The following is a 22550-nucleotide window of genomic DNA, read 5'->3' on the forward strand; positions in this document are numbered from 1 at the left end:
AGAGGGATTTGGGGCCAGTTCCCCTCATTCCTGCTGGTTCTCAGCTGCACCCAGAGGGATTTGGGGCCAGTTTTCCCCATTTTCACTGGTTCTCAACAGCATCCAGGGGGATTTGGGGCCAGCCCCCCCTGTTCCCACTGGTCCCAGCTGCACCCGGGGCAGCCCGGGTCTCTCCTGGCTCCCATCCCGCAGTGGATCCGAGCCAGCCCCGGGCCATGGCTGCAGCAAAGCATTCGAGCCTCATCTGAGCGCAGAGAAAATTGTTTCCTTAAACAGGTTTATTCCTTCGAGGGAGGTATTTGCTTGAGAGATTTCCACTGGAAATTAAATCATTCCTGGGATCCGGATAAACAGCCCCGGTTCCACGGGGCTGGGCTGGCAGGGGGGGCTGATCCCCAATCCCAGTGGGGACTGGGGGGCTGGAAGTGACCCCGAGGCTGCCCTGGGGAGCGTCCCCATCCCTGTCCCCGTCCCCATCCCGTTCTTGACCCTTTGGCAGCCCAAAGGCTCCTCCGGGGCGAGGTGGAGGCAGCACCCAGAGCTTCGGGGGTGCAGCGGGATGGATCCAGCGCCCCCCTCGGGGTCAGTGGGCACATCCCGGCACATCCCGGCACATCCCGGCACATCCCGGCACATCCCGGCTCATCCCGGCACATCCCGGCACATCCCGGCACATCCCGGCTCGTCCCGGCTCATCCCGGCACATCCCGGCACATCCCGGCACATCCCGGCACATCCCGGCTCATCCCGGCACATCCCGGCACATCCCGGCACATCCCGGCTCATCCCGGCTCATCCCGGCACATCCCGGCACATCCCGGCTCATCCCGGCACATCCCGGCACATCCCGGCTCAGCCAAAGGCAGCTCCGGCCCTGCCCCGCCCCCTCTCAGCCCCTGCCTCTCCTTCCTGCAGCTTTTCCCTTCCTTTCCCCACCTTTTCCCACTGCTGCTCCCTAATGAATTCAGAGTTCCAAGGATGATTTCTGAAAGAATGGAAAACAATTATTTGCTCTGGTGGGGAATAGATGCTGTTTAGTCTGCGTTTAATGGAAAGCTAATTAAATTACATGAGCAAGTGAATAGAAATTTTTTGTTAATTATGAATTTTGCGAGCTACAAAGGCATCATGATGATGATGGATCCTGTGATGTGCTGCCCTTCTCCCCAGCACAGAGATAAGATAACAGAGAAGGAATGGTGGGAACTCATTTTAACTCATCCATCAATTCTCCAGCAGCCGCCTGAGCCTGGTCCATTACCTGGGATCCACAGAGCTGATGGTGACTGGTAGCTGGGGGCTAATTATCTTCAAATTGGGGAAAGTTTGCTTAAATAAATGTGGGTTTCTTCCTGGAGGTGGCTGGGGAAGTCACAGAATCCCGGAGTGGTTTGGTTGTAGGGATGTAAAGCTCATCCCATTTCACCCCTGCTCACTATCCCTGGGTGCTCCAAGCCCTCTCCAGCCTGGGGCTGGGCTGGGCCTGGTCCTGAGCCTGGGAAATCCCTGGAGTCAGGGCTGGAGCAGCCTTGAGCCCCGGGATGGAATATTCTTGGCCCCGGGGCCAGGATGTCCCTGACCCCAGGGCCGGAGCATCCTTGACCCCACAGCCAGGGCCTCTCCACCCCAGGGATGGAGCACCCCTTACCCCAGGGCATCCATGATCCCCGGATTCCTGATCCTGACTCTGGGACATCCCTGAACTCAGGGCTGGAGCATTTTTGACCCCAGGACTGGGACATCCTCAGTGCCAAGCTGGGACACCCCTGGTATCCATGGCTGGAGTGTCACTCACTGACCATGGAATGGGGCGCCCTTGGCCCCACAGCCACGGCCTCCATGACCCCAGGGATGGAGAATTCCTGATCCCGGGTCTGGGACATCCCTGGGGCCAGGTCTGGAGCATCCTTGACCCCAGGCCTGGGGCATTTATGACCCCGAGGATGGAGCATTCCTGACCTGACCTGGCTCTGGAACATCCCAGGAGTCAGGGCTGGAGCAATGTGACCCCTGGACTGGGACACCCTTGATCCCAAACCTGGGGCATCCCCGGAATCCAGGGCTGGAGAGTCACTGCCCCCAGGGCTGGAGCACTCCTGACCCAAGCTGGCCTATCCTTTCCCCCATCCCTGGCCCTGGGACTGGGATGTCCCTTGTCCCTGTCCCCAGGCTGTTCCAGCCCTGCCCAAATAGACAAAAACCTGACTTTGGTATAAAAATATCAGTTTAGTGAAAAAACCTGATTTCTCTGTGTTCTGTTTATACCCCTGGCAAGCGGAGCTCTCTCTGGCATAAAGATACAGATGGTTTTTGACTTCAAACACTCGGGTTTAGTGGAAAGAGAGGATTTTGTGTACCTGGGGAAGAGATCCCATCTGGCTGCTGCTGCCCTGGGGATGGAGAGCTCAGCTGGGTCAGATCCAGCCCCTGCCAGGGCCAGGTGGCCATGGGGGACAGGGGACATCCCTGCCACCCCACCAGGCATCTGGGGTGGCAGAGAAATGAAGTCTCAGCCTTGATGGGAGTCGTTCCCTTCTCTGTCCCACAGGAGATTTGGGATGAGGCTCTGACCCCACCAGGGGTGTTGGGGAAACTGAGGCACAACAAGGCTTGGTGAGAGCACAGCTGGGGACCAAAGCGTGGAGCCTGATGGCTCCCCCCCATTTCCCATCCTCCCAATTGATGACATGACCCTTTTTGGATTTCCACCAGGTATTTTCTCTGTAATTTTGGCCATTTGAGGCTTTTTGTTCCACATAAACCCCAGGGTGGGACGTGTGGAGTGGCAGGTTCTGAGCAGAACAAAGCCCTGGGCTCATTCCCCAGCCTCTCCCGGATGAAGTTGTCTCCTCTCCTTCCAGGGAAGCTCCATGACAGGGTTTATTGACCTTTTTTTAATCTAAAATTGATTCTTTGCAAAACTCCACCTGGTCAGGAGCCAGGTGGGATCTCGACGCCATTGGATGGGAATTTATGATTTTCCATCAGAGTATTTTGCCTTTTCCTGCTGTTTTTGGGGGCAGGAGGCTTGAGCTGGGCAGATTTGCCTGGCCATGGCCAAGGAGATGCTGTGGGGTGCTTTGGTCCTTATCATTTCTGACCTGTGGTGATGCCAACCCCTCTGCTCTGAGTTTCTGCTGTGTTTAATCCCAGAGGAGCCCAAAAGCTGAATGCTGGAGTTGTGGCTGTGCCAGGATAACCCTCATGGGCCTGGGACTGAACGGGATGAAGGTGATGGGACCTGTCCCGTGTGAAAGCCTGGGAATTCTGGAGCCATGAGAGCTGGGAGGGATGGCCCAGCCCACAGCTGGGATCCTTGGCAGCGTGCAGAGCAAGGTTTGGGAATGCTCAGGGCTGCTGGAGGTCACTCAGCCAGGCCAGGGTGGAATAAACCACATCTGAGTCTGCTCCTGCTCCCAGGAGCCCGCTTCAGAGCATCCCCTGAGGAACCCGCTGCATCTTTGCACTGTGTGTGTCTGAATGCACAAAAGCCAGGCGTTTTCTGCAAAGCCCCGTCCTTCAAACACGCATGAACTCCCCAAATGCTCCCGGGAGCACAAAACAGCCCCGGGGGGGAGAGAAATCCCCATCGTGGAGGAGGAAGGAGAAGCTCCAGGTGTGGGAGGTGCTGCAGGCTGGTCCCAGCAGCACACAGGGATGAGCCCTGGCAAGCTCGGATGGGTTTGGACCACACACACAAACGCAGCTTCATCCCTCAGATGCCGTGTGGATGCTCTGACACCTAAGGCAGCGTGAGGTGGGTTTAGGAGATGTTTCCTTCTGAACATCAGCACTGAGGATTAAGAAATCATGGAAATTAAAAGCAGCAAACTGTTTCTAAGTGCTTCTGCCAGGCGGCATTTCAGCCAGAGGTTTCTAAAGCATCCCGGCGATTCCTCGCACTCTGCGATGTCCCTGAAGGTGTGCTGTGAAAACAGAACAAAGGCGAGCGGGTGGGTGGCGGTGAGGGGCCGTGTCCGCCCTGCCTGCACCCACCTCCCTGCCCAGGCTCCCTGCCCGCGGCCGGCACTCGCCCCTGGCCCCAGCCGCGTGTGCCGAGCGGGGCTCTGCGCTGCGGGGCTCTGCGGGGGGATGTGGGGCGCTCCCTCCGGGCCCGGCCATCTGTCCTCCCCTCAAGCCCAGCTGCTGTGCTGGCATGGCCACCCCAGGGGAGGTGGCGGGGTCCCTGTGCTGCGGGTCCAGGCGCCGCCCAAGGGCCGCAGGGCCGGGGGATGCGGGAGACGCGGGGGGAAAACGGGGGGCGCATCTCGCAGCCCTTCCCCAGGGTCTCACCCAGCCGCACCTGGCTCCGGAGGCGAAAAAAGAATCATCACAAAAACCGGCGATTTCAAAGACAAACGCTGCTGATCAAGGATAAGGCCGGGCGGCAGCCGCGGCGCGGCGCAGGGGCCGCGCTGCCCGCGCCCCCGGAGGCCGCCAAGGGCTCGGCGCGGCGCGCTGTGCCCGCCCGGCCCCCGCCCCGCCCGGCCGCGCCGCCCGCCGCGCCCCGCCGCCCGCCGCGGCCCGCCTTGTTCCGGCCGCGCCGCCCGGCCCCGCCCGCCCGGGGCGCGGAGCGCGGCTGTGCGGGAGACAATAGCGGAGCGGGCGGCTCCGCGCCGGGCCGGGCCGGGCATGGGCGGCCAGGGCTGCGCGGCCCCGCGGCCCCCGCGCCGCCCCAGCGGGCTGTAGCGGGGCGGGCGGCGGAGGGAGAAGGGGGCGATGCCCCACGCCGAGCCCAGCCCGCCGCTGTGCTGAGCCGGCGGGGCTGGCCCGAGGCTGGAGAGCGGGACATGGTGCTGGAGCCCCCCGTGACGCTCCCCGGGTGGCCGAGGGGCGGCTGGTGAGGAGCTGGAGCGCGGCGGCGGAGCGAGGCCACGGTGAGGGAGCCCCGAGCATCCGGCTGGGGAGCCATGGGGAGATGCAACGGGCGATGCACGCTGGTGGGATTCTGCTGCCTGCAGCTGGTAAGGCTCATCGGCATGCCGGGGGTGCTTTGTGCGAGATGCTGCCTGTCACCGCTCCCCACGCCGCCTCGGCGGTGACCTTGTGTTGGGACCAGCTTGGGGATGCCTCACCATCACCCAAAAAAAACCCACAGAAAAGAAAAAATGCTGATCTAAAAGATAGGCAGTGCCACCCTCATCTCCTGCCTCGAGCCAGCGCTGGCCGGGGAGGTGGATGGGGACCCCTTCCCTGCGCCGTCAGTGCCCGAGGTTGCGTCTCCAGCAGGTGTGAGCTTTGTTCCCAACTGCAATCTCTCCCCTCCGAGTTCGCTCCCGCCCGCGGTTTCCCATCCTGGTGACTCCACGGATGCGTCTCGGGGTGCCGGTCCCCTGAGTCGGGGCGAGAGGGAAACTTGGAGCCGCTGGCAGCACTTTGGAAACTCTCCTGCTCCTGAGCGGGACCCGCGGCGGGGACACCGGGTGGCAAGGGGAAAGGAGAGCGTTGCTTTTCACGGGATTGTAGGGCTTCAGCTGTAGGGTTTCGTGACAATTCGGTGCCGCGCTTGCCGCCGCCCGCGAATCAATCTTCATCAGGCTGTGCCCGAGGAGCCGGCGAAGGGAGCGCGGGGGGGATCCGGGGGTTTCTGCTCAAACCAGCGCCGGCGAGGTTGCGATTAATTATCCCGGCAGGGTGGTGCGTTAATGGAGAATCGGCAGCCTCCAACTTGCCCCCGCGGCCGTGCCGGGCCCGTCAGGGCGAGGAGAGCAGGGAGGGACTGCTGAAATGTGTGGGGTCAGCTCGTGCTGTCCCCGGGGACGGGAGGTGATGGATGGATGGACACAGCGATGGAAACGGGCTCCAGAGCCCTCTGGAGATGATGGTGGCGTCCTGCTGACAGGCACTTTCTTCCCAGCTCCTGTTCATTCTTCATCCTCCAGAAGGCAGTGGGTGGGGAGGGGTCCCCACTCTCGGATGGGGGGTGCAGGAGCTGTTGCTGGGGGGATGGGGAAGCTTTAAAGCCAGTGCTCAGCCCTGAGCAGCACAGTGGGATCATTCCCAGGCTGGAGTCTCCCCATTCCCAGCAGGGATGGCCTCCGTGTCCCCAGCTGTCCCCTCGCTTTGGGCTGTGAAGTCTCGCTTGGTGTTTCACTCACCCGAGCCAGGATAAATCCAGCGGGGCTTTTCCAGGTGTGCAGGAGTCTCCTGGCTTTTGGTCACATTCCTTTTCACCACGCAGCTCCCAGGCAGGTTTGTTGGTGATTATTCCCCGAGATATCCCAGATCTGAGAGATGTTAATCTGTTAATTTTGGGGGAAGGCTGAATAGGTGCGAGCTCCTGGGCTGGGAGAGAGCTCCTGCTCACACCCGGAGGAACTTTGCTGCTAATTGGGGTCAGGCTTTCCCTCCACCTTTCCCCCGTGTGTCCTGGTGCTGTTGGCATCCCCAAAGGCTCCAATCCCTTTCCAGGGACCTTTTCCTTCCTTCTCCAGGCACACCCTGAACCAGCTCATCCTTTGGGATGCTCTCCAGAGCTCCTTCCTGGTTTTGGAGGCAGCAACTTCCACCCCTCCATGAGGAGATGCCTCCAAGCCTCAGCTCCTCATCCTGGGTGAGGGGTCTGGGTGCCCACCCATGGCCTTGTGCTGAGCCAGCCCCAGAACACTGGAGGTGGCAGTGCCACCCAGGTGTCCCCTGGGGTGACCAAGGCCACCCTGAGGTGACACAGCACCTGGAGCAGGCAGAGCTGAGGTTTGGGATGGAGCCTCAGGGAGCGGGGACGATCCCCGACCCCATCCCTGCTCCCCTCCTCTGCTTCACCCCGACATGGGGATGGCACCAGCGGGCTCCTGTCCCCCCACCTGTCCTGGGCCCTCTGTTCTGGGGCTGGGGACAGCTGTGCTCCCAGTGTGCCCAGTCACGGGGCTGGGGTTGCACTGGTGTGTGTGGGGCTGCCCTGTGGCTGCAGGAGCAGCTCTGCCACCAGCGGGGCTGCCCAGGGAGGGCACGGCTCAGCTGAGCCCCCCTGGCCAGCCTGGGCCCTGGTGTCCCTTAAACAGCAGCATGGTGACATCCTGAGGTGATGCCACCATTTCTGGCTGGTGCTCCCTGCCCAGCCCAGGCACCTTCCCATGGATTTCTGTGTGCCACTGTCACCTTCTGGGCACCTTCCCATGGCTCCCAGTGTGCCACTGTCACCTTCTGGGCACCTTTCCACGGCTCCCCGTGTGCCAGTGTCCCCTCGTGGGCACCTGTCGCACCCCAGCTGGTTTCCCAACATCCATGACCTGCTCCCTTGCCCCCCTGGTCCCAGGGATGCTCTGGATGCCCCCAGGTGCAGCTGGCACCCACTGGGCACAAGGAACCTGATCCAGAGGGGCCCTGCAGAGCCCTGCCCGCTCCAACCCACACCCAAACCAGTTTAGAAACTGGGTTTTGGGCCATGACACTGCAGCATTGGTGTCGTGTTTGGAGCATTCAGACACCCCCCGAGCTCCTTCACCCCTGCCGAGGCCGTGCTGCGAGTGCTGGCTGACCCCAGTCCTGGGGACAAGCAGCCCGTGCCAGATTTTGCCTCCTTTTATGGTTTTTCCCTGAAAAAATCCACTTGCCAAACCCCCACCGGCCGAGCCCCGCCCCGCGAGGGGCCACCAGCAGATGTTCGTGATGACGAGGTGGGGTAAAACCAAAACTGCGGGGTTTTGCCGGTTTTCCCAGCAGCTGGGAGACACCGAGCCGTCCCCGTGCCCCGTGGCTGGGCCGGAGCCTCCCTTGGGGAAGCGGGAGCTTGAGGCGGCGGGATGGGGCAGGAGCGGGCGGCCCTGCCCGCCCGGGCGTGGGGCTGGAGCCGCGGCCGCAGCTCCTGTGCCCCGGGGCCGGGCGGGCTGGACAGCGCGCTGCCCCCCGCGGGCCCGGCGGGGACAGCGGGACAGCGGGACAGCGGGGTATGGGGACACCGGGACATCGGGATATCGGGGTATGGGGACAGCGGGACATCGGGATATCGGGGTATGGGGACAGCGGGACATCGGGATATCGGGACATCGGGACAGCGGGACATCGGGATATCGGGATATGGGGATATCGGGACAGCGGGATATCGGGATATCGGGATATCGGGGTATCGGGATATCGGGACATCGGGATATCGGGGTATGGGGACACCGGGACATCGGGACATCGGGATATCGGGGTATCGGGGTATCGGGATATCGGGACATCGGGATATCGGGGTATGGGGACACCGGGACATCGGGATATCGGGACATCGGGACAGCGGGACATCGGGATATCGGGGTATGGGGACACCGGGACATCGGGACATCGGGACATCGGGATATCGGGGTATCGGGATATCGGGACATCGGGATATCGGGGTATGGGGACACCGGGACATCGGGATATCGGGACATCGGGATATCGGGATATCGGGGTATGGGGACAGCGGGACGTCGGGACATCGGGATATCGGGGTATCGGGCTATCAGGACATCGGGGTATCGGGATATTGGGGTATCGGGATATCGGGACATCGGGGTATGGGGACATCAGGGTATCGGGACATCGGGGTATTGGGACATCGGGACATCGGGATATTGGGATATCAGGACATCGGGACATCGGGGCATGGGGACATCAGGGTATCGGGGTATCGGGGCATTGAGGTATCAGGGTATCAGGATATTGGGACATCAGGGTATCGGGGTATCGGGATATTGGGACATCAGGATATTGGGATATCAGGACATTGGGACATCAGGATATCAGGGTATCGGGATATTGGGATATCAGGATATCGGGACATCGGGACATTGAGATGTTGGGACATTGGGGTATGGAGATATCAGGATATGGGGATATGGGGATATTGGGACATTGGGATATCTGGACATCGGGGAATCAGCATATTGGGATATCGGGATGTGGAGATATTGGGATATTGGGACATTGGGATATGGGGATATCAGGATATTGGGATATTGGGACATTGGGATATCAGGTTATTGGGACATTGGGACATTGGGATATTGGGACATCAGGGTATCGGGACATCAGGGTATCGGGATATGGGGCTATCGGGACATCAGGATATTGGGACATTGGGATATCAGGATATTGGGACGTTGAGGTATATTGGGATATCAGGACACTGGGATATTGAGATATTGGACATTGGGATATTGGGACATCAGGATATTGGGATATTTGGATGTCAGAACATAGGGATATTGGGATTTCAGGATATCAGGACATTGGAATATCGAGATATTGGACATCGGGATATTGGGGACATCAAGATATCAGGATATGGGGACATGGGGATATTGGGGCATGGGGACATCGGGATATCAGGACACCAGGACATCAGGATATCGGGATATCGGGACATGCACTGCTGGCAGCTGTCGGGCCGGGTCTGTGCCGCTGCTGTCGCGTGTCCCTTGGCCAGCCCGCTCCGTGCCCGCCGGCCGCGCTCAGGCGCCGCTGCAGGATCCTCAGCTCCTTCTCCATCGCGCAGCGGCGATGCCATTGCCCGCTCCGAGCGGCCGCCAGCCCCGCAGCTGGATGGGGACAGGGGCGCTGCGTGCCCCACCTCCGCCTGGCAGAGCCGGCAGCCGCTTCCAGCCGGGCTCTCCTTTCCTTCTTTGTTTCTCTCCTTCTCCTTTAATTGGCTGCAAAAGCAGAGCTGGGTTGGCACCTCCCGCCTGCCGGAGCCTGCCAGGCTGGCGGGCTGCGGTGAGGTGACACGCGGTGGCATGCCGTGCCATGCCGTGCCATGCCATGCCATGCCGTGCCGTGCCGTGCCGTGCAGTGCCACGCCAGAGCGGCGCCGGCATGCCCGGTCCCCGCGGGGCCGCGGCTCCGTCCCAGCTTCCCCCCGAGGCGGGGTCTGCGCAGGGCACCGCGGGTGTGACCCCGGCTCCGAGGCTGGAGAAGGATCGGGAGCTCGGTTTAACGAGGGATGGGTGCGGGGAGAGGGGGTGATCCTTCATCCCTGTGCGACAGCGGGACCCCTCTGCACCCTGGGGGCTCCGTGGCCCTCCCACCCTCTCCTCCTGCTCTGGTTTCCCTGGGTTTGGCACCACCGGAGGGAACCACCCTGCTCCCACGCCTGCCGGCGTCTTTTGTCCTCGCACGGCTCCGGGCGCTCGGCGCGGGCCCGGCCCGGGCACCGGGGCCGCCCCCGGCCGCATCCCCCCGCCCGGGAAGGCGGAAAGGAGCCCGGGCTGAACTCGGGATGGAGGTTTTCAATTACGCAATTAAATGCACAATTAGGTGTAATTACCAGCGCTCAGAAGGTGCGACTGTTCATAATGGGTTTGTAATCTGCTGCCGCCACTGTTTGTACTGCTCCGCTCCGCTCCCTAATGATTATGGAAAGCTTTCCCATTTGCATGGTTGCCATGGAAATGGGGGGCTGGCGGGAGCGCGGGGATGGCGAGGGGAGTCCCTCACCCCCCGAGCCCCCCACATCCCTCTCCGCGGGGTGGGGGTGCTGCAGGAGCCGATACCTGCGGCTCTGTGGGGTCACAGGGGCCGGCATGGAGGGATGAGGATCCTCCAGGGATCCAGAGGATCCAGAGCCTTCCAAACATGGCCCAATCCTGGGGCAAGCACTGCCCAAAGGCAGCAGGGAAAGGCCAACACACCCAGAGTTCGTTTCTGGCTGTGGCTAATCACCTTCAGGGCTGAAAAAACCATTTTCTCCCCAAACCCACTCGCTTTGCCTCATTTTTCCTGCATTAAGGGCTGTCGGGACTGCGAATCTCTTCCACCTCCCCACCTTGGTTGGATATTAGGAAAAGGTTTTTCATGGCAAGAGTGACAAAGTTCTGGAATGGCTGCCCGGGGAGGTGGTGCAGTCACCATCCCTGGGTGTGTTTGAAACAAGCCTGGATGTGGCACTGGGTGCCAGGGTTGAGTTGAGGGGCTGGGGCTGGGCTGGACTCGATGGTCTGGAAGGTCTCTGCCAACCCAGAGATTCTGTGATTCTGTGAATCTTCAAGGGAGGATGGCTTTAAACTAAAAGAGGAGGGATTCTGATGGGATATTGGGAAGGAATTGTTCCCTGGGAGGGAGGGCAGGGGCTGGGCTGGAATTCCCAGAGCAGCTGTGGCTGCCCCTGGATCCCTGGCAGTGCCCAGGGCCAGGCTGGACACTGGGAGCTCCTGGGACAGTGGGAGGGGTCCCTGGGCTGGGATGAGCTGGGATTGAAGATCCCTCCCACCCAAACCACTCTGGGATTCAGATTCCTGAATCAAGGATGAGAACCAGGACCAAAAACCTTTGCACAAAAGGGATAAAGGAAAGGAAATAATGATTTCCTGGATGGTTCCAGGTGCCCCCAGTGCTGTTCCCCACTGGAAAATGCAGGGGGGTTTGTACCTGGCAATGCTTGTGGAGAGGTTTGGGCTCTCCCAGGTGCCCAGAGCAGCTGTGGCTGCCCCTGGATCCCTGGCAGTGCCCAAGGCCAGGCTGGACATTGGGAGCACCTGGAACGGTGGGAGGGGTCCCTGGGGTGGGATGAGCTGGGATTGAAGATCCCTCCCACCCAAACCACTCTGGGATTCAGATTCCTGAATCAAGGATAAAAACCAGAACCAAAAACCTTTGCACAAAAGGGATAAAGGAAAGGAAATAATGATTTCCTGGATGGTTCCAGGTGCCCCCAGTGCTGTTCCCCACTGGAAAATGCAGGGGGTTTGTACCTGGCAAGGCTTGTGGAGAGGTTTGGGCTCTCCCAGGTGCCCAGAGCAGCTGTGGCTGCCCCTGGATCCCTGGCAGTGCCAGGGCCAGGCTGGACACTGGGGCTGGAGCACCTGGGAAGGTGGGAAATGTGCTTGAAAAGCCTGAAAACCCCAGCCCAGTCCGTCTCCTCCCCGGTGAGCGCTCCGAGAGCCCCGCAGGGACCGAGGCTGTGGGTGGCCGGGGAGAGGAGCAGCCAGCCCAGACCTCGGTGTGGGTGAGCATCCTCTGGCACAGCCACATTGCAGGCAGGCTGGAAAGGTTTATTGACGTGTGTTTGGGAAGGCAGAGCCTCACAGCTCGCAATTAAAACCACGATTAAAGTGCCGTACGTCTAAATTTGCAGGACCAGCTAATGTGCACCCCAGAGGATTAACGAGACCGCCTGAAGAACTCCCTAAATCATTCATGGCGGTTCTTAACAGAGCTGGGAGTGAGGGGACTGGAAAATAAATGTCTCAAAGGGCTGGGTTGTAGAGAAAATGAAGAGGATGAGGCTGAAACCAGCCTGGCCCGACAGCGGAGCCGTCAGAGCCCGGGAAGGAAAGGTTGATGTGAGCAGAAAAACCTAAAGCAGGGGGGCTCAGAGAGCTGGGAAATGTGTCTTGCCCAGCCAAACCTGGCTCTTGTTTCTTCTTGAGCTCCCAGCTTGGCTGCTGGAAGGGGCTGAGCTGCCCCAGCAATGGTCTGGATGCTGATAAGGAATTTGATTTAATCCCCGGTGGCTTCTGTTAGGAAAAAAATTAGCTCTATGAAAAATCAATGGTGTTCATTTCAGGACTAGGCAGAAAGAGAGAAGAATAATATCAGCACTGAAGAGAAGGTGTGGGATGAGGGGCTGGTGGTGAGCAGAGCCTGGCACGGGAGATTCCTCCTGGAAAAGGCAGGGGCGTGTTCCATCCCAAAATCCACTGCCAAACATCAGGAGGGGGCTGAGGATGGGAGATGTGGCAAAACAGCCTCTGGAGGGGCTCGGGGTCTGTGGCTGCTCTGAGGGAACATCACAGAACCGTGAAATGGTTTGGATGGAAAATGACCTTAAATCCCCTCCAGTGCCACCCCTGCCATGGCAGGGACCCCTCCCACTGTCCCAGGAGCTCCCAGTGTCCAGCCTGGCCCTGGGCACTGCCAGGGATCCAGGGGCAGCCACAGCTGCTCTGGGAATTCCAGCCCAGCCCCTGCCCACCCTGCCAGGGAACAATTCCCAATTCCCAATATCCCATTGGAATCCCTCCTCTTTTAGTTTAAAGCCATCATCCCTTCAAGATTCACAGAATCACAGAGTCACTGGGTTGGCAGAGACCTTCCAGACCATCGAGTCCAGTCCAGCCCCAGCCCCTCAACTCAGCCCTGGCACCCAGTGCCACATCCAGGCTTGTTTCAAACACACCCAGGGATGGTGACTGGGGCTCTCCCTGGGATCAGTTCTGCTCCATTGGCACCTTGGAGTTCATTGTCCCATTCCAGCTCCAGCCCATCAGTCCCATCCTGCTTGTTTTTCTCTCTCCAGCCCACGCTGTTTGTGCTCCTGGGCTGAGCTTTGGATCATTTGTCCTTGGTGCCCAGCTGGAGCAGGAATTGTTCTGTCTCTGTACTCTGTGAAGAGAGCTCACCATCCCATAATGTGAAGCTCAGACCCACACACCAAAGCAGCACAGAATGTGAAAAACAGAAAAGTAAAACCTGAGGCATCAGCTCCCACCACTTTTCCCTTCTGCAGCAATGCTCTTGGCTCTTCTCTGCTCAGTTCCTCCAGAGAGAAACCCCAGGGAAGCCCTGGAAGAGGTTTTGGGGCTCCACCAGTCCAAAACTCACCGTGGAGGAATTCAGTTCCCAAAGGGAACCCACATCCCCCTCCGGGATGCAGACCCAGAGCTCCCAGCCCTGCCCCTCACAGGCTGGCACAGGGGTGGGTTGGGCACTCTGGAGGGTGCTGGGGGTGGGTGCCAGGACATCCTGCCAGCCCCGTGCCATTCCCTGTGTATCCCAGTCCACCGCCCGGGACTCCTGTTGGGCCGGGGTGCCGCGGCCATCGCCTGGGGGTGTCTGTCCTTTGGGACGCAGCCCCAGCAGTCCCTCAGCGCTGCCTGTCTGAGCAGCCTGCTCTGGGTGTGGGGCTGTGTCCATCCCCGCCGGCCTGGCTGAGCAGTGGGAACCTTCCCAGCCCATCCCGCTGCTCCAGGCCGTGTCCCCATCCCTCCCACCCCGGGAATGCCCTGGGATGTCCCTGTCCCCACCACCGCAGCCAGTGTGGCTGGATTGATGAACACAGGGGGTTGAGAAGGGAGAGAACATTCTACCCAAATCCTGGGGGATGCTTGGAGCAGCTCAGAATGGCCCCCTTGGCACTGATTTTTTTTCCTTCCCCCCATTTGAAAGCAGCTATTTATTTCAATTTCCAAAAATACGGATTAACGGGCCGGAAAAGTGGGAAGGCAAAGCGGGCAGAGAGCAGCCCAGGACATTCCACCCCGAGAGGTTTTTAATAAGATTAATAACAGCTCCCATGTGCTTGGGGGAAATTTCCCCCTCCTTTGGGTCTCATCTGTGGTAGAAGGAGATTTTGGGGAGGAAGAAACGATGGTCCAAGTGGTGCTTTGGAGCAGCGGGACAGGACGTGTCCCCCTCTGTCCCCATGATGTACTGGGTGTGGAAGTTGGGGTGCACTGGGACCTGCCGTGGGGTGCTGGCTCCCTGCTCACCCCCAGGGATCAGCTCCTGGGGGCTGCAGCGAGGGGGCTCAGCAGTCCCGGCAGCTTTGGGGAGCAGGAGCTGGCAGGGAGGGGTGCAGGAGGGCTGGGGGGTTTGGGGTGCCGGGCTGTGAGCACAGAGGGATGGGCTGGGAACCCCCCAGAGGGGATTTCTCAGCCCCTGGTGCCGCCTCCTGCGGCAGAGGCTCTGTCCTGGCAGAGGGCTCCTGTGCCCTGGGGGTGCTGGGGGAGGTCCTGGGGTACCCGGGGGCTGGCGGTGACAGTGACACTGCAAGGCCACCGCTGCTGCTGTGTCCTGTCACCCGCATCACCCTCCCTGCCTGGCCGGGGTCACAGCTGTGCTGTCACACACAGGGGACACAGCCATGGGCTGCCCTGCTGCTGGGCTCTCAGGCTAATTACCTTGATTAGGGCTAATTAGCACCCTGGGGCACTCTGGGATCGGCAGCGAGGCCCTGGAGCCCCGGGCAGGTGGCACCGGGCAGCCAAGGGGAGCTGGAGCAGGCAGAGGTGCCTCCCTGGCATGGTGCGGGGCAGGAAGATGTGGAACCTGTGCTGGACGGGGCTTGGAAAGCAAAGGGACACCGGGGGTGGCCTCAGTGACTGCCCCGGTTTGGGAGCTGGGGCTGCAGGGAGCCGTGGAATGGCACTGGAACGGTGCCACTGCCCCTGGGGACACTCGTGCCAGCCCACGGGGGCTCCCGGGTACAAACACAAACCCCCGGTGGGAAATGTCCCAGCGGAGGGGAGGAAGCTCAGGGTGGGAGCTGAGGGTGCCCGGGGTGGGATGTGGGAGTGGAGGGTGCTGGGTCACAGGGAGGCTCAGGTGGGAATCAGAGATGCTCAGGTGGGAATCAGGGAGGTTCAGGTGGGAATCAGGGAGGTTCAGGTGGGAATCAGGGAGGTTCAGGTGGGAATCAGGGAGGCTCAGGTGGGAATCAGGGAGGCTCAGGTGGGAATCAGGGAGGTTCAGGTGGGAATCAGGGAAGCTCAGGTGGGAATCAGGGAGGCTCAGGTGGGAATCAGGGAGGCTCAGGTGGGAATCAGGGAGGCTCAGGTGGGAATCAGGGAAGCTCAGGTGGGAATTAGGGAGGCTCAGGTGGGAATTAGGGAGGCTCAGGTGGGAATCAGGGAGACTCAGGTGGGAATCAGGGATGCTCTGGTGGGAATCAGGGAGGCTCAGGTGGGAATCAGGGATGCTCAGGTGGGAATCAGGGAAGCTCAGGTGGGAATTATGGATGCTCAGGTGGGAATCAGGGAAGCTCAGGTGGGAATTATGGATGCTCAGGTGGGAATCAGGGAGGCTCAGGTGGGAATCAGGGAGGTTCAGGTGGGAATCAGGGAAGCTCAGGTGGGAATCAGGGAGGCTCAGGTGGGAATCAGAGAGGCTCAGGTGGGAATCAGGGAGGCTCAGGTGGGAATTAGGGAGGCTCAGGTGGGAATCAGGGAGGCTCAGGTGGGAATTATGGATGCTCAGGTGGGAATCAGAGAGGCTCAGGTGGGAATCAGGGAAGCTCAGGTGGGAATCAGAGAGGCTCAGGTGGGAATCAGGGAGGCTCAGGTGGGAATCAGGGAGGCTCAGGTGGGAATCAGGGAGGCTCAGGTGGGAATCAGGGAGGCTCAGGTGGGAATTAGGGAGGCTCAGGTGGGAATCAGGGAGGCTCAGGGCGCCTGGGGTGGCTGGGGTGGGAATGGAGGGTGCTTGGGGCAGAGTGGAGAGTTCTTGGGGTGGGATGGAGAGCGCTCGGGAAGTGGAGAGTGCTTGAGGTGGTTGGGGTGGGAACGGAGGGAGTTTGGGGTCAGAGTGAAGGGTGCTGGGGTGAGCATGGAGGGTGCTCGGGGTGGGAGCAGAGGGTGCTTGGGATGAGTGAAGGGTGCTCCGGGTGAGCACAGGGGATGCTCAGATGGGGCTGGAGGGTTCTTGGAGTGCTGGAGCTCACGGGAGCCCCAGGGAAGCCCTGCCCGGGCTCTAATGCCGTGCAGGCACAGCTCGGCTCAATGGTGGTGCTCAGGCTCTGCCTGCAAGTGTCACACTGAGAGTCCTTGTCCCATCCTCCTGGGCTCTCCCCCTCTCCTCTCCACCCCATGGATCTCAGGGGTGGTGACAGCCGTGGCTGTGGGGTCCAGCTGGGTCCCCCCACCCTGATTTGTGTCCCCCACCCCTGGGAAAGGACCCAGGTCCCACCCGTGGGTGCAGCAGCCGGGCCCGGGGTCGGCAGCTTTGCACAAACCTTGGCAGGCTCAGATCTGTGTTTTCTCTGCTTTCCCGGCCCTGGTTTGGCTCAGGAACCAGCCCCGTCCCTCTCACCACCCTGGGGACACCCACCTGCGGGACCCCCTCAGCCCCTGTCCCCTGCTGTCCCCTCCGTGCTGCCTCTCCCAGCCCGTCACAGGCACGGCTCTGCCGTGGGGCCACACTCAGCCCTGGCACGGCCGTGGGTGGCACAGGGCTGGCACTGAGCCCCCGTGGCCGTGTGGGGACCGCTGGGGTGGTCACAGAGCAGCTGGGGGGGCTGAGGGTGCCCGGGGCTGGAGGTGGCACTGGGGGGTGGCACTGGGGGGTGGCTCCCCATGGCCACTGGGTGGGTGATGGGACCGTGGGTGCCACTGCCAGGCTTGGGTGGGGACATCCAGGGGACGGTGCTGGGGGTTGGGACCGGGCGTGGGAGTCCCGGGGGCCGGGGGTCCCTGTGCCCACCCTGGCTGTGCCAGCCCTGCCACTGCCTGTGGCCACACTGCTCCTGGGATGTCCCCCCTCCCCCTGGGAGGGACACGGGCACAGTCTGGAGCCATGGGAATTTCAGGGTTATGCTTTATTCCCTGTTTTGTTCCCTCCTGGGAATTTGCCTCGTGTCTTGGATTTGCTGGCTCCCCCAGGGATTGCATTTAGCAGCACAGCCTGGTGCTGCTAGTGACCAAAAACACCCACGGGGGTGGGTTATTAAAAGCTTTATTTCTGTTTTTTAGATCTTTTCCTCCCCTAAAGCTCAGCAGCTGTGGGGTGGTGGCCTGTGGAGAGTCCCTCTGGGACTGAGGATGTCCCTGTCCCCTTTCCAGCCCTCCCAGGGCTGCATCCCACCTGGATTTCAGGCTGCAGCCCTGAGCCCAGCCTGGAGCTGATCCTGGGGCTGATCCTGGTCCAGCACCACCGGGAGCTGTGGGTGTCTGGGGAATTTGGGGTGACTTTGGGGTGTCTACCTGGGGTTCTGGTGGGTGTCAGGAGCTGTATTTAGGGACGCCCTCACCCATTTGGGGCTGGTTTGTGAATGCCACACTGATTTATGCCCCATGGGTGCAGATCCTCCATCATCCACCCAGGACATGGGTGCTGCCCCCAGCTTTGGCACCCACAGGCCCCAACCCCAAACTTTTGGGTGCACTCACAGCAAGAATGAGGTTTTCCACCTCAAAATGTGGGGGAAAGTCCCAGCCCAGCAGCACCCACAGCCTGGACTGATGCTCCCACCACCTTTTGGGGTCCCCCGGCTGCTCCTTTCACAGGAAATGGTTCTCCGGGCTGTCCCCATGTCCCCCTGCCCCATCCCCTGCCCCATGAGGGGATGCTGACCCCACTAATGACTCCAGCCCTGCTAATGACCCCATCCCCCTCCCAGCAGCCCCAGGCCCTAATTAATTTTGATCCTTCCCTCCCCCAGGAGGATCTGCGTGGCTCAGGGTCGGTCCCGTGGGGAGGTGGCACTTCCCAGACAAAGCAAACCCGGCCCTAACAAAGGGCCTTGAATTATACATGGGGCGAGGGCTCGCAATTAACGGCACCGCAATTAACGCACTCTCGTTAGCGGGGCCCGGGCCTTGGTGCTGCTGGGCTGGGTTTCCCTAAATATTTTCGTAGGGAAAACCTCATTCCTGCCGTGGGTGTCCCCGTGAGGGGGATGGGGTGGGACAGCCCCCGTCACCCAGCTGGCAAAGCTGTGCCGCGTGGGTACAGCAGGAAAATCCCGCTTTTCCCAGTGTCACATCCCTGCTGGGTGTAGGGATGTCGCCTGTCGCGACATCCCGGTGTCACATCTTGTCCTTAAGGGATGCAGCGGAGCCCTGGATGGATCCAGCCCCCGGAGCTGCTCAGCCACGACCCCCACCCAAGAAAGGGGCTGGAAAAACCCATCCCAAAACTCCTCCCGCAGGGCTGCGGATGGAAGGAGGGCGAAGCAATTAACGGAAGCAATTTTTACGGCTGTTTGAGGAGTCCCTAATGAGCTCCCGAGCTGCCCATGGCTGCGCTTAATGAGGCGCCCACGGCGTGCCCGGCACGTCCTGCCCGGATAAACGGGAACGGGAAACCGGGATCCATCAACGGGAACGGGACCCGGGATCCATCAACGGGAACGGGACCCGGGATCCATCCACAGCACAGGGATCCCGGGATCCATCCACAGCACAGGGATCCTGGGATCCATCCACAGCACAGGGATCCCGGGATCGGCAGCAGAGAGAGATCCTGAGATCCACAGCCCAGGGATCCATCCACAGCCCAGGGATCCTGAGATCCAATCCCCACGGATCTTGGGATTGGCAGCACAGGGATGCTGGGATCCACCCCCCAGGGATCAGTGGGATCAACAGTGAAGAGGTTCTGGGATCCAACCCCCAGGGATCCTGGGATCCACAGCACAGGGATTGTTGGGATCTACAGTGAAGAAATCTTGGGATCTACAGCAGAGGGATCATGGGATCCACAGCAGAGGGATCATGGGATCCACAGCAGAGGGATCATGGGATCCACAGCACAGGGATCATGGGATCCACAGCACAGGGATTGTTGGGATCTACAGTGAAGAAATCTTGGGATCTACAGCAGAGGGATCCTGGGATCCACAGCACAGGGATCATTGGGATCAACAGCAGAGGGATCATTGGGATCAACAGCAGAGGGATCATGGGATCCACAGCACAGGGATCCTGGGACCCACAGCACAGGGATCATTGGGATCAACAGCACAGGGATCATGGGATCCACAGCACAGGGATCATTGGGATCAACAGCAGAGGGATCGTGGGGATCAGCACCACTTGGCTGAAGGAGTCTCTGCAAACATTCTGGGTTTATTTGGACGCTGCTTCCCTTTGGGTGCCTCTCCAGCTCCCGGATTTCGGAAAGCCCTGGGCTGCGGGGGAGAGGTGCTGGGAACGCTGGGATGCTCTGGTCCTGTGGGACCCTGCCAGGGCACTGGGGCTCCACTCCCACTACTGGAGCAGTAGGAAGGATGTCGATGGGATTGTTATTGAATTCCTCAATGGATACTGAGCTGTCCTGGGCAGACTTTCGCACCCCAAAAAGCTCCTGGAGGGCTCAGGGAACATCCCAGCCATTCACCACTCCCACCCCCTGCTCATTTCCTTACAGCCCGTGGGAATTTCTATCCCAGCTCCTTCTCCTTACAGGGCGCTCACCCAGCCAGGAGGAGACCCCCAAACCCTCCAGGTCTCGTTATTCAATGGATAAATAGGAATAAATCTCCAGTTCTCCAATAAATACTCACCCATGGGGGGGTTGCTCCCATATTTAAGCCCAAGATCCCCCATTTTTAAAATACAAATCCCCCATATTTTATCCCAAACTCTCCCATATTTAAGCCCCAAATACCCCATATTTAAAATACCAATCCACCAAATTTAAACCAAAGTTTTCCCATATTTAAGCCCCAAATTAAGCCTGAACTCTCCCAAATTTAAGCACAAAAATCCCCCAGATCCAACACCACGATCCCCAAATTCCAGCCCCAACCCCCCCAAGATTTAAGCCCAGGATAGGATGGGCAGTGGGGGTGGTGCCCCTCACCCAGAGTCGCGGGTGCCCGTGGGTTGTGGAATTCCCCCGAGGAGAGGGAAACCCACCGGGCTCATCCCATAAATCCCATTGACGCCGGCAGCTCCCACCTCGCCGGCCAGGCGCATCCCTCAGACCTGCGCGGTTTGATCCGGGATTTAAAACTAAAAAATTGGATAAACGCTGGAAGAAACACCCACACCCGCCGGGCTGGGTGGGCGCACACGGGAACCACCTCCAGATGTCCGCTCATCCCTCCAGGATGTGGGAGCGTCCCCTCCTCCTCCAAAACAATCCCAGAAAAATCAATATTTTGGGAGCCGCTTCGCCTCCCCACCGGCTGCCGCCGGCTGCTCCTTTGGCGGCGCCAGCGCTCGCAGGGATTATTTTATTTTTGCTGCCCGGCTCATTAACGGGGTTGTTTCCAGGCAGATTTCCTCGGCCGAGCTTCTCCTTCGCAGCCCGCGGGCCGTGGGAGGAGGGAATGCCGGTTTCCATAGCGATGCGCTTGGCTTTAATCAGGGCTCTTCCCTGGGAGAATTGATTACGGAAAGTGGCGCTAAATAAGTCAGTAAATTGGATTTTTTTTCTTTTTGTATGTGGATATATATATATATTATAGATTCATTTTTCCCCCTCTCTTCTATCGGATTTTATTAACGGTGTCTTTGAGGCATCGGTTGAGATTTGAGGAAAAATACCTCTGGTTTCTCCCAGATGTCAGGATAAAGAACAGAACGGGGAGAATTAGCATGGAAATTGCCTGCGGCTTAATCTACTGGGGCATCTCCTCCGGCATCCATCCTGCCCCTTCCTGCTGGGTCTTAGCAAATTTTTGGAGCAATTGTCCCATTCCTTTGCTTTTCCCTGCCCCTTCCCCTCCCACGTCCAGCCCCAGCCTTTGTCTGTGTCTCGTTCCCGGAATTTGTGATTGAGGGAGTCAGGCTCCCCACATCTCTCCTGGTTTCCCATCTTATTCACTCTGGCTGCGCAGTGCCCCTGAATTAAACCCTAGATTCCCAAATCTGAGCCCAAGATCCGCCATATTTAAGCCCCAAATCTCCCAAATTTAAGGACAAAATCCTCCAAAGTAAATTCCTAAATTTGAGCTCAAGATCTCCCATATTTAAGCCCCAAATCTCCCATAAAGCCCCCAAATATAAGGACAAATTTCCCCAAATTTAAACCCAAGATTACTTAATTTGAGCCCCAAATCCCACATATTTAAGCCCCAAATCCCCCAAATTTAAGGCCAAGATCCCCAAAATTCAAGGACAAAATTCCCCAAATTTAAACCCAAGATGTCCCAGATTAAAGCACAAAATCCCCCAAATCCACCAGATCTAAGACCAAGATCCCCAAATCCAAACCCTAAACTGAGATTAAAGCACAAGCTGTCCTAAATCTTAGATCCCAAAATTCAGCTCCAGCTCCCCCAGATCTCAGCCAATGATTCCCCAAATTTAAGCCCAAAACCTCCCAGATTTAAGCCCTAGTTTGCTCAGACCCAGGCCCAAGATCTGCCAGGTCTAAACCCACATTTCCCTACATTTTGTCTCTGAACCCGCAGATTAAAATCCAATATCCCCAGGTTTCGGCCCTTAGTTTTTCCCCATTTGCTTGTGGGGTTTTTTAGGGATTTTGCCTCCATTTTAATTAACGCTTCAGCTCTCAGTGGCTTCTGCTGGGAGTCTCCAAGGGGATGCCTGATTGAGGTCCTGGATTAATCCTGATTTTCTTTATGGGGCTTGGGTTTGGGAGCTGATGTCCCTGGGGACAACAAATTCCTGCAAGGCTGAGCTGGGGCTCAGGGATCCACGCTGGAGTGGGACAGGGATTTATTTGGGATGGGATGGGATGGGATGGGATGGGATGGGATGGGATGGGATGGGATGGGATGGGATGGGATGGGATGGGATGGGAATGGCTGGGATACAATGGCATACAATGGGATTTGTGGGATGCATAGAATGGCTGGAATGGGATGGGAATGGATGGGATACAATGGCATACAATGGGATTTGTGGGATGCATAGAATGGCTGGAATGGGATGGGAATGTCATGAATGGGATTGGGAATGGACAAATGGAATGGGATACAATGGGATACAGTGGGATAAAATGGGATGCAGTTGGATACAGTGAGATGGGATGATATGAAGGGGTGGGATAGGATGGGATATGTGGGACGCATAGAATGGCTGGAACGGGATGGGATTGGCACGAATGGGATTGGGAATGGACAGATGGTATGGGATACAATGGGATACAGTGAGATGGGATGGGGTGGGATGGCTGAGAGGACAGCAGGCTCTCTGGCCACCCCAGAGGTCCCAGCCCTGCTCCCACGGGTTTGGAGCAGC

General features: G+C 59.2%; 1 protein-coding gene across 1 annotated transcript in view; it reads left to right on the top strand.

Annotated features, from left to right (window-relative positions):
* Positions 1-4657: 4657 nt before the first annotated feature.
* The window catches only part of NKAIN1 (sodium/potassium transporting ATPase interacting 1), a 40930-nt gene continuing 23037 nt past the window's right edge, over positions 4658-22550 (top strand). Inside the window, exon 1 of the mRNA XM_021528395.2 lies at positions 4658-4964. Within this exon, the coding sequence (XP_021384070.1) occupies positions 4911-4964 (54 nt within the window). The 5' untranslated portion in view covers positions 4658-4910. The remainder of the gene's footprint in view (positions 4965-22550) is intronic.

The sequence above is a fragment of the Lonchura striata genome, chromosome 26 (genome assembly GCF_046129695.1).
Source record: "Lonchura striata isolate bLonStr1 chromosome 26, bLonStr1.mat, whole genome shotgun sequence".
Taxonomy (NCBI): Eukaryota; Metazoa; Chordata; class Aves; order Passeriformes; family Estrildidae; genus Lonchura; species Lonchura striata.